At 39.4% G+C, this 19,506-nt stretch overlaps 2 protein-coding genes across 3 annotated transcripts in view; one reads left to right on the top strand and one right to left on the bottom strand.

Annotated features, from left to right (window-relative positions):
* Positions 1 to 19,506, top strand: part of MED12L (mediator complex subunit 12L) — a 271,105-nt gene that overhangs the window by 71,933 nt on the left and 179,666 nt on the right. For both annotated transcript variants that reach the window (XM_089509038.1, XM_089509039.1), the window contains exons 13-15: positions 601 to 815; positions 2,145 to 2,249; positions 3,511 to 3,693. In XM_089509038.1, coding sequence (XP_089365164.1) covers positions 601 to 815; positions 2,145 to 2,249; positions 3,511 to 3,693 — 503 coding nt within the window. The remainder of the gene's footprint in view (positions 1 to 600; positions 816 to 2,144; positions 2,250 to 3,510; positions 3,694 to 19,506) is intronic.
* Positions 6,579 to 11,494, bottom strand: GPR171 (G protein-coupled receptor 171). Its single transcript, XM_089509041.1, has 2 exons — positions 11,428 to 11,494; positions 6,579 to 7,639 (listed from the first exon to the last, which is right to left on the bottom strand). Exons 1-2 carry the CDS (start codon positions 11,458 to 11,460, stop codon positions 6,587 to 6,589), a joined length of 1,086 nt encoding a protein of 361 aa, XP_089365167.1. The 5' UTR covers positions 11,461 to 11,494; the 3' UTR covers positions 6,579 to 6,586.

Genomic DNA, 19,506 nt, shown 5'->3' with positions numbered 1-19,506 from the left:
TCTTTTGTACTGTAACTGAAGCTGAAAGAAAGCTCAACAAGGTTATACTTACTGAAAATATCAGGCATTCCCCTAGGGGTCAAGGACAAATAAGCCACCTAGCTGTTTTACATGCTGAGTGTGAACTTTGATGAGAAGTTGAACTTGAAGAGACAATTCATGATTTTTAAAATGCTAGAAAAACAAAGATGTTTCTCTTTTTACAAAAGCTTTGCAGCTATATTGGCCAAGTAGCAGTAGAAGAAAAAATAGCTAAAGAAATCAAAATATCAGCAGATATTTTAAAGGACCAGCCAAAGAGTTAGAAAATAGTCAGCAAGCTTTGTAGAACTCCTTTAAAAATGTGTGTGTTGTGGTGGGGGATGATGATGATGAGGAGGAGGAGGAACAGGAAAAGGATATTATGAACTAATGGCCTGAATAAAGCAGGTAAGCATGTCTTGTGTCGGAAACTGCTGCTTATGTGATTTTGATATTAATGAAGTTTTATTATTTTGATTTTAATTAATATGATTTTGATTTTAATATAATTTTAATCAACTTTAACCTGCTTGTGTTTAGAGAGCATTAATGAAAAGTTAATTCTTTCTCTCTCGGTAGCTGACCCAAACAGTGAATATGAGAAGATGGAGTTTGTAAACCTGGTGCTGCTTTTCTGTGAGTTTATACGCCATGATGTTTTCTCCCATGATGCTTACATGTGCACTTTAATATCACGTGGAGACTTGTCAGTCACTACAGCTTCTAGGTCACGCTCACCAACTGAGGAAAATATGGATGAACAGTATGCTAGGGAGCAAGATATGAAATTGGAGGTAAGAAAATTGTTATGGTGTTTCTTTCCTTCATCTGGATCAAAAATGGAAAACTGATGTCTTGCTTTCTAATCCTAAAATTTTATTCAGAATTCGATCATTGAGTAATCTTGGTTTTGCTCTTCAAATTCTCAGTGGAAAAAAGTATTATAAGATAACGGTTTCCACACATTATACTGGTAGCATGGCAGTTTCAGCATGGCCATCTTTTTTGCCAGTAATATCATATGAGCACATATTATACTTGCCAGTTTCTAAATGAAGGAAGCTGGTATGGGAAGAAGCAGCAGTATAGGTTCCTTTTATGTGTACCATGGCTTTTTGTGTTACCATGATAATATGGGCTGGAGTTGCACAACAGCAGCTGACATGACAGTGTTGCATGAAAAGGTGAGCTATATGTACCATACATTTTGTCTTTCTAATTGTCAAAATATTTGTTCTTATTCCCAAATCAAATGGATAAATGAAGTAACAGCATTGTGTATATGTATGAAGAAATCATCTGTCATACTAAGAGTGAAAACATATATGGTTTGTCATGATCCATGGCTGCTGTAGCAAAGATGAAGAGACTGAAAATGCTGCGTAGCTGTGAAACTTGATGCATGGCACTTATGTGGCTTTGTTGTTATTAAAGATGGAAGAAGCAATCACATTTGCATGTTTTATATACCTGTTGGTGGAATTTACAGGATGTATTCTTAAGGTTAAGACACATTTGGGTTGTGGGATCCCCCTTCCCAGAAATATTTTTGAAAACAAAAGTAAGGAGGAGGATGCTCTACAGTGAATAGTTCTCTGTAAAACTAATATGCTCCTTAGTTTGGACAGTCACCCTCCTGATGTATTTTTTTTTTTTTAAAAAATAGACATAACTTCCTGTCATTCCCAACTTTGTTTCTTTATACTCTGGAAGGGTGCAGATAGTGGTGGATTGGAGACTTGGGGAGAGGGTTTAGACCAACTACCATGCCTCTTTTAAAATAAGTACCCGAATTAAATCTTTTAATATTTAATATTTAGTGGTTATTAGGGTCTTTCCCAAGGGTTGACCCATCTTTAGGTGTAATCCAGTAGTGGCCACCCATCCATGGAACAGATAGTACTGGTGAATAGATTTGGAGCTTTCTTTATGTTTTAAGTATGACTTTTTTCCTTTGCTTGTTATATATGTTGATAATAAAGTTGTGTTCTGTCTTGCATATTGTAACCAATAGTTTGTATTTTGCTCTTTTAAATTGGGCAGTTTTAACTTAACAGATTGTGACCATCAGGGTTTACATCATACTCTGACTAGTTTTTCTTCTTCTCTTTGGCAATCATTAGGAGCATAGTATTATGGAACATATGTACATTGACGCAGGAACTGCTAATATTTTTGATGACGTAGACAAGAATGACTTTAAGACAGACTTTGGTTCGGAATTTCCAGTAGGTTTAATTTCTGATCTCTTTTTTTAAAGGTTTCATCCCTCATTTTGCTAACACTTGGGACACTCTCTGACCAGTATTTCCAGAATTTCTTTCAGTATTATCAAATATTTCACTTTTTTTCTTCATAGTCAACTTTTCTTCTTTGTAATAGACTCATGTTGTTAGGTTCACAGAAACTACCTCATCTGTTTCCACTGGTAACTTTGATGCTGCTTCCACTCTGATCAAAACTCCACTGTCATGAACACTTCATTAACACTCAAGCATGATCTCATATCCTTTATACTTTCTGAGCTGTTGTGTTGAATAATGTTATTGCTCAAAATGCTAAATTAACTTTTGTTTGTCTTTCTAACAACCTAGGCGTTTGTTCAGGAGGTATGGCTCAGCACTTAGGAAAAATGTGATTTTGGACTACAGTTCCTAGAATTCCTCTAGCAAGGGTTCTGGGAGTTGTCCAAAAGAGTAAATTTTTCAAACTTTAGTATGTATGTATGGGATAGCTACAGCACTGTGTTACCGCATTCACAATTAGAGGATCAATTGTGAGCATTGTATAGGCTCTTGAAATGGGTACTGTAAGTAGTGACTCTGTTGTGATTAGAAGGATTTTCTTCTCTACCCCTTCCTTCAATATCATCTTTACACATCTGAGATCTGTTGAAGAATCCGACCACTTGTTTCAATCTAACAGACCATTCAGATATTTGCCTCATCATGGGCTTGGCTGTTCTGAATACTTGGACCAATGTCAGGCCCATGTAATGACTGTAGATGTCATTGCTTGATTTAGAAAGGTACAATGAAGGAACTGAATCTGTGAATCTAACCAGATGCTTGGAGAATAGCTAGAAACTCTACTTATAATTGTATGTTGATTGAGTTGAACTCACAGGTCTATGCCTGAAGGAATTGAAAGAATGAGTGCTTAATTCATGCTTCTTCAATGCTAATAGTTCCCTATTGCCTTTTCCTCCAGTCTGTAGCCAAGGAGTTGACCCAGGGACTAGGGAAAAGTTTTGGATCATGGGCTGCCAGACTATATTGATCTTCTTTTGAAAAGTTAGCAGTGCAAAGAAGGTCTGATTCCAAAACAAATTTATTTAAAAACAAGATTGGTTGCTTTTCCATAAAACAAATACCTTATAACAAAAATGACTTTTATGATAAAAGAGAAAGAGAAATACTGAATTGGTCATGCCATAAATCAATAGATATTTCTGTTGACTATACTGAACATTTCTTTTATATGGCTTAGATTTTTTCGCCAATGCCTGGGGAGCCTTGTGAGAACTTCAGTTCAATGTCTATACTTGACAGAAGAATTTCAATTAACAGTGAAAAATCTGTGAAGAGAGAGAAAGTGAGGGAGTTGATCTTTCCATCAAACTACAATCTCCTTCGCCATTTGCAATATGCAACACATTTTCCTATACCTCTGGTAAGTAATCACTGAACATCTTTAAAGAGATGATGTATGTTTGTACATGTGTGTACCACACCTGTCTATGTTTTCTAGGAAGCAAAATACACAGAATTAAAACATCAAAAGGAGTGTTCCCTGCTTGCTAGGATAATTTGTTTAATAAATACTAATTTACTGCACTGAGGCTAAAGTTTTTGCATGATATGCAATGAGATTGATCATAACTAACTTTTCCTTGTTTGGGATCTCTCTTTGTTTCTCTATCTTTAAATTGGTTTAGGTGTAGGGATGACAGACAGATCAATGGATGGATAGGGAGTGTGTGTGTGTGCACACACAAGCACATACAGACATACAGACATAGATTATGCTTAAATATATGTTCTTTGAACTTATACTATTTGCATGTTAATCATATCTGTAATTATTCTTGGGTCCTTTTTTGTACTAACTAAACTTCCCATACAGAACATTTCCAATATAGGATATCTGCCCCTTTTAAGTCTTTTAAATGGCATGTGTTCATGAACACATTAGGAGTCCTGCTGTTCTCAATCTCTATTTCAAGAGAAAATTAATAATTCTATAGTATAAAAAGCTAATAACAGTGTTTTGATCTTATGTGCATGAACTCTACTGAGCAGAGAAAAACTTGGCAATCTTAGAACTTTCAGGATAGATTTCTTTTTGAAACTGTTAGAAACCAGAGAAAACAGAAATCAAAGAAATATTTTGAGGAGACTACGATCAGGGTCCACTTATGATGAATGTTATTACTCTACTTAATAATGAATGTTTTATAATCAAGATGTGTAGTTAACTTTAAGAGGCTTCCGTTTTATTTACTTAGTGTTATTGATAATGTTTTTGCTTGTCTTACCCATTTTAGTACAGTCTTAATTCATTTTAGTTGTATGTAACAAAAATAACACATATAACAGATTTTTTTATTTAAGAAGAGTAGAAGAGAAACCATGCATGTAGGGACAAGCTGGAATGGAGATATAATAGGAAACTAAAGGGATTAAACATTCCTTTCCTTCCAACCACTTTCAGCTTCTTGTTTCTATAATAGTAATACAGTTGGCCCTCTTTATCCATGGATTTTTATCCATGGATTCAAGCATCCACAGCTTGAAAATATTTTTTAAAAAGTATAAATTCCAAATAGCAAACCCCAATTTTCCATTTTATGTAAGAGACACCATTTTCCTTTTCCATTGTATTTAATAGGACTTGAGCACTCACGGATTTTGTTATCCAAAGGGGTCCTGGAACCAAACCCCAGTGGATAACAAGAGTCCAATGTAGTAGTAGTAGTAATAATAATAATAATAACAAACAAATCTGGCATAGTTTTGTTACCCATGAGTTCATATAATGTAAGATCCAAAGTGTGGAACTCTGTGGGCAAGGCTCTGGTTTTGATTGATTTACCTGAAGTATCTGTTCCTGAGATTGCTTGGCAAGTCATTCTTCTGTAAAGCCACTGTAGACATTATGAAATGCACCCACAAACTCTATGCTTGCACATTCCATCTTCCCACACCTGTGCCCTATTTGATTGTTGGCTTTTGGAAATCCATAACTTCCCATGTGTCTTCTCTAGCAAACAGGGCCTTTCGAAAAGCAAGTTAAAAGTGAAGCAGAAAACATAACCATGGAATAGAGGAAGAAAAGAAGTGAGGGAGGGAGAAAAAGAAACCCTTTAAGGCTGACTGATTTTTAGTTTTGAATAAGCTTTTGTGAAAATAAATCCACTTCTTAGGATGCCGTAGAGAGTGGGGCTCAGCTCTGTGGCTGAAAACTGCATAGAAATGGAAATATTCCCAGTTAGAACCTTGGTTGCTCCTAGGAGGTACTGAAGAGCACATTGTTCAGTGGTGATGCTTAACTCTGATGACTGTTTCCTTTTGAGAACAAGATGAAAATGTTATTTTCACAGGCCTATTGTGTTCATTATGCTATTCATGCTCTTTATTTTAGTGTTGCTACCTGGAGCTTTAATTCTTGTATTCTAGAGGTAATATTGAATTGATAGTGATTTTAATCACTGTATTATTCTGGGAGTTTCACTGGGTGGGGCATTAAAACTACTACTACTGCTACTACTATTCATGTAACACCAAGGCTCAAATTGGTATTGGATTTGAATTGGCCCAGTGTATATGCTTGTATTGGTCAGCTCTATGCTGTACTTGTGCACATTTAATAAAAGACTCCCTCAGTCTCCTCTTAAAAGATTAAAAAATGTTCAAACATATGACATCATAACTGAATGTGATTGAGTTGGGAAACAGTAAGGGGGGCAGCATGGTAAAATCATAGAATCATAGAGTAGAAACACACCACAAGGGCCATCCAGTCCAACCCCCTGCCATGCAGGAAATCTCAATCAAAGCATCCCCGACAGATGGCCATCCAGCCTCTGTTTAAAGACCGCAAAGGAAGGAGACTCCACTACACTCTGAGGGAGTGTGTTCCACTGTCTGTTAAACACAGCCAGGAGCAAAAGACAGTCAGTGCCTGTAAGACTTGCATAACCAAATTCTAAACAGCCATAGAAACTTGCCTTGTGGGTATATCACTATGTTTTCAGGGTACAAAATACAGTTGGTTATCTGGAGCCCCCACAGATAACAAAAAAAACATGGCACTTTAAGTCTCATTATTTCCAGTGGTGGTTTGCCATGTCTACTATTGAGGTGGATGGGGCAGGGCCATCTGCACATGCTTACATTAGCAGATGGCAAGCCTGCCAGCAGATGGAAGTGGCCAACTGTATAGCAATTTTCTTTGAAAACCAAAGGTCCCTGCAACCTCATCTTAAAGGAAGGATGTGGAAAATATTTAGGAGACAAATATATTTTTAATGTACAGTACATTCATCTTCTGGAAAAATCTGGAGTCACTTAGTTGAAATGTCATCATTCTCTGTATGTTCTCCATCCATTTCCCAATTATTTGGGAGAATTCGTTTATCTTTACTTGATACAAAAGTCTTGGTTACTTTCAGTCTAAATGTCTTTGAAAGATAAAAATACAGAATAGGATCAAAACAGAGATTTGATACACCAAACAGCAGTGTGGATTCCTTAGCTTTGAAGAGGGATTGTCTGAGAGAGCAGTCCATGGCTATAGCTTTGCTTTGGCTCAGAGTATATGGAATCCGAACAATATGGTAAGGAACAAAGCATATTATGTAACCTGCAGTGACTAAGAGTATGTTCACTAGAGCTTTTTTCACATTGTGATAATTTCTGTTGTATTTGTTTTGATAGAGTAATCTGATTGTGAGGCAGTTAGAAATCAACACCATGGCTGAAAAATTTAGAAATATTGCAGAACATATAAAATTGGTAAATACATGCCAGTCTCTTCCCACTTTTGTTTTGAAATCAATGCAGCCCACAGTTGGTGCTTCTTTGATTTCTTTGATTGGAATTGCCATATTGGGCACCATGATAAAGAGAACCATTGTCCAGACTACTGCTGATATCATCTTGGCAAAACCAGGTTCCTGGATACGATAGATCTTGCACCTGTGTATTAACTGAAGGCAACGGTCCATGCTTACAAAGCCCAAGAATATGATTGATAAGTACATGTTGATATAGATGAGGCAAGCTGTTACTTGGCAGTGAAATATTTTCAGTCTCCATGGGGCAACTCCTAAGTCAACAACAATTTTCACTGGCAAGGCAAGGGTCAGCAGAAAATCTGCTGTGAGGAGGTTAATTAAGTAAACACTCATGCATTTGCGGTTCTCTTCTGTCTTTGTGAAGGTCCACAAGGCAAAGCAGCTTCCGATGAACCCAATAAGAAAGATCAAGTAATAAAAATAAGTAAATGGCTCCATTTCAGAATACACATTGCAGTCAGAGAAATTGGTTAAGGACATCTTAATTATCATACAGGAGAGGGAAACTGTGAGCTGGTGTATGACCAAAATCTGTGGACACTGGAGAAAGAGAGAATAAATATAAATATAATTACTTTTTCTGAAGAATGTTAGGATAAATGATCATCACATTTTTATCCTGCCCTAACGTTCCAGCTTTGTCATGGATACCTGAGAGGTGCAGGAGCACCTGCATGACTCAAGTGTTTATACTCTTATTTATATTAAATAGCCTTATGTTGTGATTTATGAATGAACAAATACACCTGCTTCTGTATAAAAGGCAAAGTGCATAGCATGCAACGGTAAACTATTTGGAGAATTAGATCCTTGGCAATCTGGCTTTGGCTTTTACATATGTTAAGAATATCTACATATATTACATATATAGTATGTTGTATAAAAACAGGCATACCTTAGTTAGCAGCAAAGGTCCTCTTTACAAAGCCTTTTTACATCTGTCCATACCTTCCAACTCCCTTGTTATAGGACCACCTTTCAAATTATAGGTTGCTTTTACCTTCCAATCTCAGAAAGTCCCCTGTCACTAACACTTGCCTTGCTTTTACCCTATTAACACTATATTTAAGCGTATAAGGGCCAGGGTCCCAAACCAATTCAGTGTTTTAGGTAGCATGATTGTTTTTCTTTATTGTAATCACTTCTGTCTGAGTCATGCACTGTTAAAGAAACAGTTGCTTTTATTGAGAAACATAGAAATAAAGTATCTTATGTATGTTAACTTCAAACTTAGTGTGTTTTCATTAACATCCAACATTGTAGCAAGTACAAGTAGCAGGTACATTTCTATACCGCTTATCGGTGCACTTACGCACTCTCTAAGCGGTTTACAGTGTGTAAGCTAATTGGGCAGGCTTTTAGATACTCTTTATCCTACTCTCTTCCTCTCAACACACATCTCTGTGTCGGCTCTCTCTCAACTCTTTTCATCCCCTGCTTATCTGTTACGTGGTATTACATTTGCTTTATTTTAGAATATTTATAATTAAGATGTAATGTAGACTTTTTTGCACATAATGTTTTTATAAATGTGCATATTATAATCTAATCTTATGTAGAACTGTTTTGTAGCTGTACTGGAAGTAAACATTGTTGTATTATGCTCACTGAAGAGGAAATAGTTATTTTTAACATTTCTAAGAAATGAGAACAAGGTAATGGTTCCCAGCTGAATAACCCTAAAATATGAGCTTCCGTTAAGCATATAATACAGATTTCAGCTGCCCCCACCCAGTCAGTATTGTGGTATTCTTAGGGAGCAGAGAGAAATCCAGTGTAACTGTCCTTGGATTGTTAGGTTTATAAGCAAAGCTAAGTTGCCAAAAAGGGGTACGTACATCTCACAACCCTAAATAATTAGGTGTCATAAGACACCTAATTATTTGCCGGAGTTTTCTTTAAGTGATTTCAAGTGCAGAGAGTATTTCATACACATGAATATTGTACCACGCTAAAGAGACAGACACTGAAAATTGAGATTAAACAAGCAACAAGTTTGTTAAAGTAACCTGGTTCATAGAACTAGTTTATAAAAACAGTGCTGGGGCACAGGTTGTTTACTGAATAACCTGCATTACTTTTTAAGTGAACAGTACCTTCACTGTCAGAAGCAGCAGTCCTTTATGATGTGCTTCAGATCTCAGATCACCTGCCCCCTTCTATTCTTATAGTTTTCTTGTCAAAGTCATGACTCTCTCCCAAATAGCAAAGAGGTAGCCATCCACATAGACAGCTAACTCTCTCTTAATTATCCTAGGCCTCAGTCAGGAGAAGGAATGTTCAAGAAGTGTGAAAACGCCATTCTCCTTTAAGCTGGAGAACATGCCACCTAAAAATTCCTTCTCCAGCCTTCCTCTAGTAAATATGACAAAGCTCAATATCCATTGCACCAGGTATACAAACCTCTTCAGAGAAACATTATGAAGTAGGCTGAAAACCTTGCATTATGAGAGGCCCACCCACCATCCATGTTACTTCTCTCTGTTCTTCCCTGTAAAAGTGGCCCCACAGAGATATGGGTGGGTGTGTTTGGTGAGTCATTTTAGCAGCATTCAACTGGTGATAAATCATAAGAGCCTGAGTGGTAAACAATTTATAGGTCACCAGAAAGGAACACATTTGTTCATTACTAATGAATGGGAGTTCCAAGGCCAAAACCCACATGATGTGGTAATCTGTAATGCTCCTTCAGACTTGTCAATTAAATTTAAAAAATTGAACACAGAAGCGCTCAGGATTTAATCTAAGCAGTGGTTCATGAAAGGTATCACACTTCCCAAGCTTCTTTCAAGTATAGGGGGAATAAAATGTCTAGATGTGAAAAATGTAATAATGTTTTTTCTGAGTGAGACCAAAGGCCCTGTAGTTCAGCATTCTAATCAATATGTGGCCAACCAGTTGCCTATGGAAAGTCGATCAGCAGGACAGGAATACAGTTGTGCCCTCCATATTGTGTTTCCAGAATCTGATATAAATAGGCACACTGCATCTGATCTTAGGGATGGTATACTGTATAGCCATCATGACTAGTAGCCATTTAGGACCCTAACTTTCATGAGTTTCTCTATCCACTTTTAAAACTGTTTAAATTGGAGAGTTTTTTGTCCCAGCTTTGTCATATCATATACACCAGTTTACACTTTCTTACACTGAATCTCATATTCCACTTTAATATCCACATCCACAATTAGGAGATGTACTCTGGACCACCTCAAAATTCATTTTTGTTCTCATAACCCTAAATAATTAGGTGTCATAAGAAAATCTGGTCCTTTTCTTACTCTCCCCAAATTCCACATTATCTGCTTCAGAAGTGTATGCAATTTAGATTGTGGTTGCTGCAATAGGGACAAAGAATAACATCCTTGGCCCAGTGATATTTGTGTTGAAAAAGTAAAAACAAGAACAAAAAAATTCTCATAAACACTAGTTTCAGGAATGCTATAATGGATTATTTGGATGGATCTCTCATGTGAAAAATAATTTTGCTGTCAAACTTGTAAACATTTTTTCTTAGGGAAAAGTAGTTTAAATTTGCACCAGATTTGAGGATTAGGGCCCAACCACTAACTGCTAACTAAGAAACACTTTCACAGACTTTTGTGGAGGCAAACCTACTTCTATAGGGGCATCTTCTGACAAAACATTAATCAGTTATCTCTGCTTTATTGGCAGTACTTATATGTAGTTAGAATAGTAAGTTCCAGAAGTAAAATTGCTGCCAGTGTGTAAATTATAGTCCAAAACCCACAGCTTTTCCAAGCTCTTGTTAAAACGTGCCACAATGCCCTCAACTGAATGCCCATAAGGCTCTGATTGATAATCTACCATGTCGCCATGTTAACATCACTGTGCCCAAGAGTGAGTTGTGATGTTGTAGTCAGGATGATACATGCAGAAAGCCAATAGCATTGATAAAGACTCATATGTGATTTATCTGCATGACTTGCACACCACATGGAACATGGAACTTGCACACCTTGGCATATCTCTCATCCATTTCTACTAGTAGCTTGCCATGCTTTCAACATGGAATGCCTGTATGATCCTTGCCCTTATTATAAATTCTGACAAGCTACATGCCTTATATTTTGTATTTGCTTAAATGATCACAGCAGATTTAGGCAGCATCCACAGTCCAGTTTGACACCACTTTATCTGTCATAGTGCTATAGAATTCTGGGATTTGAGGTTTATTGTGGCAACAGAACTGTCTGATAGAGAAGTCTAAATGTCTCACAAAACTATAGTTCTCAGAACTCAATGTCAAACTGGATTATTTCTGCAGTGTGGATACAGCCCTAGTTAGAATTTTAAAAGTTACATACCTGTTTTATTAGCTGTTTAAGTCTTGGAAGCATCAAACGAAACAGCTACAGTCTTTAGTGTTGTCAGTTGACCAGCCCTTTGCTAAGTGACATGCTGACTTTTCTTCCTTTGTGCAACTGTTTTTCTGGCTTCCTTGCTCTTTATTTAGCTGATGTCTTGTAAAAGAGGCTTTCTTGTGGCTTTCAGATTTGCTGGTTGACGTATATGAAACTTAAAACCAACTGAAGGTGTACGCCTGTGTAACATGTGTTTGCTTATTAAACTGGTAAAAATTGCTCAAAGAGAATGAATTGTGGAACAGCAATTTATTTTTCCCTTTGTGACTAACTGAATTGTTGGCAATTTGGCATTATTCACTGTGTTTTTGAAATAAAATTGTATGTGTTTGAGGAAATGTAATTTTAGAAGAAGGAAAGAAACTTTATTGAGAATTTAATATTAGAATCTGAAATTATTAGGAGGGGAAATGAACAAGAAACCAGTCTGTAATGAGGCAACATACTCTGTGTACGCGGAAGAGAAAATGAATAGAATCATAGTCTTGGAAAGGGCCCCACAGGCTGTCAAATCCAATTCTCTGCTCAATGCAGGAATTACAAGTAGAGCATCCCCATCAGGTATCTATCCATATTTCTTAAAAAAAACAAACAAAGCCAAAACATCCAGAGAAAGAGATCCCACCACCTCTCTAGGTAATTGTTTTTATTGCTGAACCACTCTTACCATCAAGAAATTCCTTCTAATGTTCTGTTGAAATCATTTAAATTTATCAGACCTGGTTTTACCTTCTGGGACAGCAGAGAACAAACCTGCACTCTTCAGAGATTTAAAGAGTACAATCATGCAACACCCCCCCCCCCCGGTCTTCTTTTTAACAGGCTGAACATGCCCAGCTCCCTCAACCTTTCTGCATATGTTTTGTTCTCCATACCACCTATCATCCTTGTTGCTCTTCTTTCAACCTGCTCCAACTATCTATATTCTTCTTAAACTGTGATGACCAGGACTGAATGCATTATTTCTGATTAGGCCCGACTAATACAAAATAATAATAATAATAATAATAATAATAATAATAATAATAAATAATTTTATTTATATACTGCCTTTCCAAAGGATCATTATGAGATTATTATTTCCCTTGACTTGGAAAATATAATTCTGTTAATGCAGGCTAAAATATTGCAGCAATAGACTTAATTTATGAGCAGTAATAATATCAAGGTTCCTTTTACAGGCAGTATTTGTAGGTACATGTCCTATATCTGTGCATTTATTTTTTGTGGCCTAAATGTAGAAATTTGCATTTCTCTTCCTTGAATTCCATTATGTTAGTTTCAGCCCAATTTTCTAGCTTATTAAGATCTTTCTGAATTCTGTTCTTATCTTCCAGTGTGTTTGCAAACCTTCCCAGTTTTGTATCATCTGCAAACTTTATAAGGATTCTTTCCATCCCATCATCCAAGTCATTGATAAAAATGTCAAAGAGTGATGGGCCGAGGACAGAACTAATGTGATCAGGTTTCTGATTACTTAGAATACAAGAAGATACCTGGTGGCTGAGATCAGAAATCCAATATTTTTATTTTCATCAATGGCAAGCCAGATGCCTTTGGAAGGTTAAGAGCCAGAAGTGACAGAGGCAATGTTTTTGTCAGTAGGTGATGTTCAGTAATCTATCTTGCAACAAGAAGTTTAATTTATCTGCTGTACTATGTACCTGGAGTTAAGATCCATCCTGTTAATTCTTCTTAATGTTTCTGTACTAGAAGCCATCATGCCTAGTGGTAAATTCCATAAGAGTTATGGATTACATGAAGAATAAATGCTTTGCTTTGGTAGTGATGTTTCTGTCAAAATGGAAGAAGGAAAGAAAAGGAGCTCTTTTGAGTCTGGTATCCCATGGCACTGACAAATTTGAGAATTGCTGTAGTACATTGAAATGGTTAAAGTGCCAGACTTGGGAAATCCAGATTCAAGTGCTCAATGAGCCTTGAAACTCACTGTTTAATGTCGGTCCATTACACTCTTTCAGCTTGGTTTTTTAGTGTGAGGAAAAAATACAGAGAATAGGGGAGCTGTGTAAGCCAGCTTGATTTCACTGGAGGAAAGACAGAATATAAATACAATGCATGGATGAATATTTAAACAAAGCACAAGTAGTAACTGGGTTTGATGTTCAGGTCTTTAACCTTACCAATGTCTTGCACTCATTTTGCAGCCTTGGGTAAGCGGTTCATAATCATCTAGTCCAGACTTGTTTCCAACAGGTGGTCTTGAAATTCTTCTTCAAAGCTTACAGACATGGCATGAAGTGTACAGTATCAGAACCCCCCCCCCCCCTATTTATGGTTAACATCTGATATTCAGAGGCGTATTTATTCTGGATGTAGAGGTTCATTTTATGTATCATGGTTAATAGAAAGAACTCCCATGAACAGTGGCGAAGCAATGCATTGGATAATTAGAAGCCTTAAAAAAAAAAAAAGGGGGGGGAAGAAACAAAAGGAAAAAGATGGTTTCCAGAAATGCTAATCACCAGCGTATAAGATCTTGGAAGATTTGCCTCCATGATGATCTAGGATCACACTACTTAATATGAGAAGGAAAAGGGGGAGGGGGATAAGGAGGGATCCAGGAACACTTTTGAGATCACATACAGTCGGCCCTCCTTATAGGCGGGCTTGCCTTCCGTGGCTTTGAGCTCATGTAGAAGGCAAGCCCAGGCGCGTACTCGCGCCACGCACCCCATGCGCCGCCGCAAGCACGTGCCCCATTATTTCTTACGAGGCATGAGCATATGCTCTTTCCCTCATAAGCAGGGGGTGGTGGTCCAGAATGGGTCCCCTGCATATGGGGAGGGCAGACTGTATATTTCAGCATAAACGTTGTGGGCTCCAATCCATATGATAACTAGATAATTTTAGCACTTCTGTTTGCAGAGGCATCCCCTGAACAGTGATAACTAACTTTGTGTCATAGTTCATGCTTTTTATTACCTATGTACGTTTATTTAGCACACTTTGTTTTTTGAGTGGTCTTTGGAGGAAAACACAGGCTTAATTGGCAAATCTGATTCCAGAGGCATACATCTCAAAGCAAATCCCTTTATGTGAAGGAAGATGGAAAAATACACATATTTTTAACATCTGGTTTCTTCCTTATGTAACCTTAATCAAATCTAGCTATTGCTGTCCAAAGCTAACTCAAAAATCAAATGAGCATGTATAAAAATGCTCAGAAGTATCCAGAAATGACACTTTATAAGCAAGAACTTTTCTCAGTCTTCAGAAATAGCTTGTCTAGCTCAATGTGGAGTCCTCTAGTCTCTCATTTGTGATGGGCCTGCTAGTCATGTGTAGGGTTGTCATAAGTCAGGACCTCCAAACCAGGACAAATGTAGGACACATTTTTCAAATGTAGGACACATTTTTCAAATGTAGGACACATTTTAAAAAAATGGAGGACACGTGAAAAAATTGATAATTTTTTTAAAAATGTTAATATAACTGCCTGTTTCTTAGGCATGATCAAAATGGAGGACATTTGGGCATTATTTCTAGACAGATGGCAGAAATGGACTTCCCTTTCTGGCCAAACACCCCCAACCTCCATTCCAAAACACACACAACAGCACATTTGGGCATTGAACATGGCTTTACTTAACATGGCAATCTCTTGCATCAGAGGCTTATTCCATAACCAAACCCCTTGGGTTTAACACTTAGCATGGTTTAACATGGCTATGCATATTGAACATGTCAAGGTGGTTTCACCGTTCTTGCACCAAGTGTACTTCTCAGAAGTGTGTGTCAAGGGACTTTGGTTTTTCTTCACGGCGCATGAGTTTGTAAAAATCACAGCAATTTACATTGGCCTTGCCTCAGAACCAAAAACACACAGAAAAGTCACTTTGGAAAGTCACACTCTCTTGGCTTCAGAAACAGTGCTTGCATGCCTCTCAAGCTGACTCATATCTTCATCATCATCATCATCATCATTGCACTATCATTGTCAAAACAAGGGAGACTTGTCAGCATTAAAAGCACCCCCCAAAAAAAACCCACCTTGAGGCCTCTGGCCACTCACTCACCACCTCCTTCCCCTCCTCCTTTTCCTCCCCCTCCTCCTCCTCCTCCACTTCCTCCTCCTCCCTTTCCTCCATTCGCCTGGGGGCTGGGGCGGACAGGGCAGAGGAGGAGGAGAAGGTGAGTGGCGCGGCCACCCGGGGAGGCAAAGACAGACGGAGCCAATACATCCTGTGCATGGGCGCGCGGGGAGGAGGAGGAGGGGGAGGAGGAGGAGGAGGAGAGGGGGTGGAGGAGGCGGGGGAAGGTGGCACAGCTGCGTGGGGAGGTGAAGGTGGACGGAGGCAGTGCCTCTTGCGCGCGGGCGCGCCACCCTCCCCGCGTGCCCGTGCCACCTTCCCCCGCCTCCTCTTCCCCCTCTCCTCCTCCTCCCCGCGCACCCGTGTGCAGGAGGCACTGGCTCCATCCGCCTTCGCCTCCTCCATGTGGGCGCGCGGCCTGGGGGCGAGGGGGCGGAGGAGGAGGGTGGTGCAGGCGCGCGGGGAGGCGCTACCTCCAGCTTCGCCTCCTCCGCCCCAGGCAGGCCTCACTGCCCTCCTCTTCCTCCCCACCTCCCCGAGGAGGAGGAGGAGGGCAGCGAGGCCCTGCAGGCAGCAGCAACCTGGCTGCAACCGGGGGGGGGGCGGTTTTTGGCGGCACCCCCCAAAATCGAGAAATTCCCGGTTGCAGCCGGGTTATGGCAACCCTAGTCATGTGGTACAGTATATTAAAAAAAGATCCTGCCAAGAAAGTCAATGCTATGCTTTGCTATGCTCAATCAGAATGAAGTGATATTGTAGTTCATCCATCTCTAGTCAGATGCTCTCCAGAGGTGCTGGGCTGCACCTGCCCTTGATGAGAGTTTTTGTCTAGTAGAAAATGCAGTGGGCAGAAAAGGCTATTGCAGATTTTTATCTGAGATGATTTTGTTGTCCCAGAGCAACAGTATGTCTTTTCAATGCCAATTGGCCTTATTCCTATTCCCTCCCTTTTCCCACTGAGAATGGAGCAAAATTTCCACTGTCATACCTGCTTTCAGATAGAAAGTAAATCTCTGGATCTGTATCAACACACTACACCTGGAACTGTTGAAATTATTTGTTCCGTTCAGTTTCACTAGGAGCCTGATAGGAGCTCTGAGTTGTGGGAGCGCTATCTTGTAAATGCTTTGGCCTGAAACAGATAGGCAGACTGGGCTTGCTTCCAGCTGCTCAGGGGGTGTGACATTTACACAATGCACATAGAATAATAGAATAATAGAATCATAGAGTTGGAAGAGACTGCAAGAGTCATCCAGTCCAACCCCCTGCCATGGAGGAAATCACATTCAAAGCATCCTGGACAGGTGGCCATTCAGTCTCTGTTTAAAGACCACCATTCTCCGAGGGAGTGTGTTCCATTGTTGAACAGCCCTTACTGTCAGGAAGTTCCTCTTAATGTTGAGCTGGAATCTCTTTTCCTGGAGCTTGCATCCATTGTTCCAGGTCCTGTTCTCTGGAGCAGCAGAAAACAAGCTTGCTTCCTCCTCAATATGACATCCCTTCACATGCCCAGAAGCTGCCCGGGGGCTGCCTAAGGGACCCAAATTCAGTCCCAAAAGGAGTGGTTTTTTTCTGCTTCTATTTGAGGTCATGTCAGGAGCCACCCTCAGGGCTATGGTTCACCGCTGCCCCTGTGTGATCAATCTGGGAGCAGCTTCTGGCTGCTCCTTCTTGGCCATTTGCTTCACTTAGGTGTTTATCATACCTGAGGGGTCCCGCCATGCTCCCGTTGCCCCAGCGTATCCATCTGTGATGGGAACCTCTGGTAGGATCGCTCCTGGCACTATTAAAGGGGAACGCTTTCGTTTTCATCATGGAACTGTTATCATAATTGTTTTTAAAAGGGGGCTTTTTTAATAATGATTTTATCCGTTATTAAGAAAGTCCCCTTCTTAAAACAATTATGATAATGCTTCCATGACGAACACGGAAGCGTTTCCCTTTAATAGCGCCAGGAGCGATCCCACCAGGAGGCTCCCGTTGCTGTTTGGTGATGTTTCGGTGACAGGAGCATGACGGGCCCCCTCATGACTGATAAACTCTTTAGTTTCCAGAAGAGATGATGAAGCAGAGTGGAAAGATTTTCTGCTGAGTGACAGTAACGGTTTGTAATGTTTTAAATAAGCAATTATCTTCAGTAATAGTTCTGAAATTCAGGTTATATTTCAGATTGTCATTTTAAAAAAGGACTTGCTGAAAAATAAATGTGTTTTATTTTATTTTTATTCAAAACAAAGCATATATTCTTGATGTTTATATGAATTTTGAATACAAATATATTCAAAAAGTCCAGGAATCCAAGCAAACAATTCATTTCATTAAAAATACAAATGTACTGTAGGCAAGCTGTGGCTGTTCATGTTGGTTTAGATATGTTGCAGAGTAAAAACAAGGCCATAACCATGCATGTGTGGGGCGGACCAACTTTTATAGTTTGATGCAACACAAACAGGTAAAGATTACAGATATCCTGATTTTCATTGATCACAGCTAACAGCATTTGATACTATCTAAATAATTAGTGTTTGACACTGTACAAAGAACTCTGCAATTTGTTTGACACATTCAAGTGAGCTTGGACTTATTCTTCTTGAACAGCATTCCTCCTCCACTCCTACTATGTAACAAGCCGATTGAAACTACCCAGAGGATAGTTTCAAAAGTAGTTGAAGATACAGCCAACTATTAAAGAATGAAGCAAAGTAGCATTGGATGAGCATGATTTCTGGGGCTCACTATCCAAAAGGAGTTCTTTGGATCCCATTGCATCTAACTATAAGTAAATAAGCTACTCATTTCAAGTACTACATCTGTTTAAATAATTGGTATCTCACTGTAGAAAATGTGCATAATGCAAAGAGTGAACTTACTGAACTCAATGAGTCTGTTGTTTCCTGATACCAGAATCAGTCAGTTCACTCTTTGCATTATGGACACCCCTCATCTGGACTTCAACTCCTACTGGTCATGCTGATTGGGAGATACTGGGAGTTTTCAACCTTAAATATGAATCTATGGAATACCATAAATTGGTTAGTGTAACTGCCAAGGACTACTGTATATCAAAACCAACATAGGTTATTAAACGTCTACACTGATGTAGGATTTTACAGAAAAAGAAACACTTCTCCCACTTTCTTGATACATTTCTTGTGTATTAGAATGCTCATCTCAAATAAGAACATCACAGTCTCCTTTATGACTATGTTCACCAAACAGGTGCATGCACACACACACACAGGTACAAAACACACTGCAGAAATAATCCAATTTGAGACCACTTTAACTGCCCTGGCTCAGTGCCAGGGAATCTTGGGAACTTCTTCTGACAAAGAAGGCTGAATATCTCACAAAACTATGGCCTCATTCACACTTACCTTTTTGTACCGAGGAGATCCGGGTCTCCTCGGCAATGCTAATTTTAATTGTAGTTCCCACTATGCTGCATGGCATTTTTGCCCCATTGCTGTTCACACTTGGCAATGGGGGGATGACAGGGGAGGAGGAGGAGGAAGGTGGGGGTAGAGGAAGAAGTGGAAGAGGAGGAAGGCAGACTTGGCAGTGGGAGCAAGAAGAAGAAGATGAAGTGAGAAAGAGGAGGAAGGCAGATGCAGCAGTGGGGCAAGAGAAAGCGAGGAAGAGGAGGGCAGACTTGGCAGTGGGGCAAGAGGAAGAGAGGGAGAGGAAGAGGGAGAATCAACAGTGGCAGCAAGAGGAAGAGGGGGAAGTAGGAAGAGGAGGAAGGAGGACACAGCAGCGGGGCGAGAAGAAGGGTAGGAAGAGAGGAAGAGGAGATGGGAGGAGCGGGGGCAAGAGGAAGAGGAGGTAGGAGGAAGAGAAAGAACAGCAGTGGGGGGGGGGAGAGGAGGAGGAGGAGGAGGAGGAGGAAGAGGAGGAAGAGCAGAGACAATGGGATGCTCCGAATGGGATTGACTTTGAGTTCCTGTTGGTGGCTCCCGTAAAAAACCCC

This window comes from Sceloporus occidentalis, unplaced genomic scaffold (assembly GCF_023333645.1).
Source record: "Sceloporus occidentalis isolate IW3139 unplaced genomic scaffold, rSceOcc1.0.p SCAF_2, whole genome shotgun sequence".
NCBI classification, from domain to species: domain Eukaryota; kingdom Metazoa; phylum Chordata; class Lepidosauria; order Squamata; family Phrynosomatidae; genus Sceloporus; species Sceloporus occidentalis.
The sequence above is the reverse complement of the archived record's forward strand: the minus strand, read 5'-3'. Positions and strand labels throughout refer to the sequence as shown.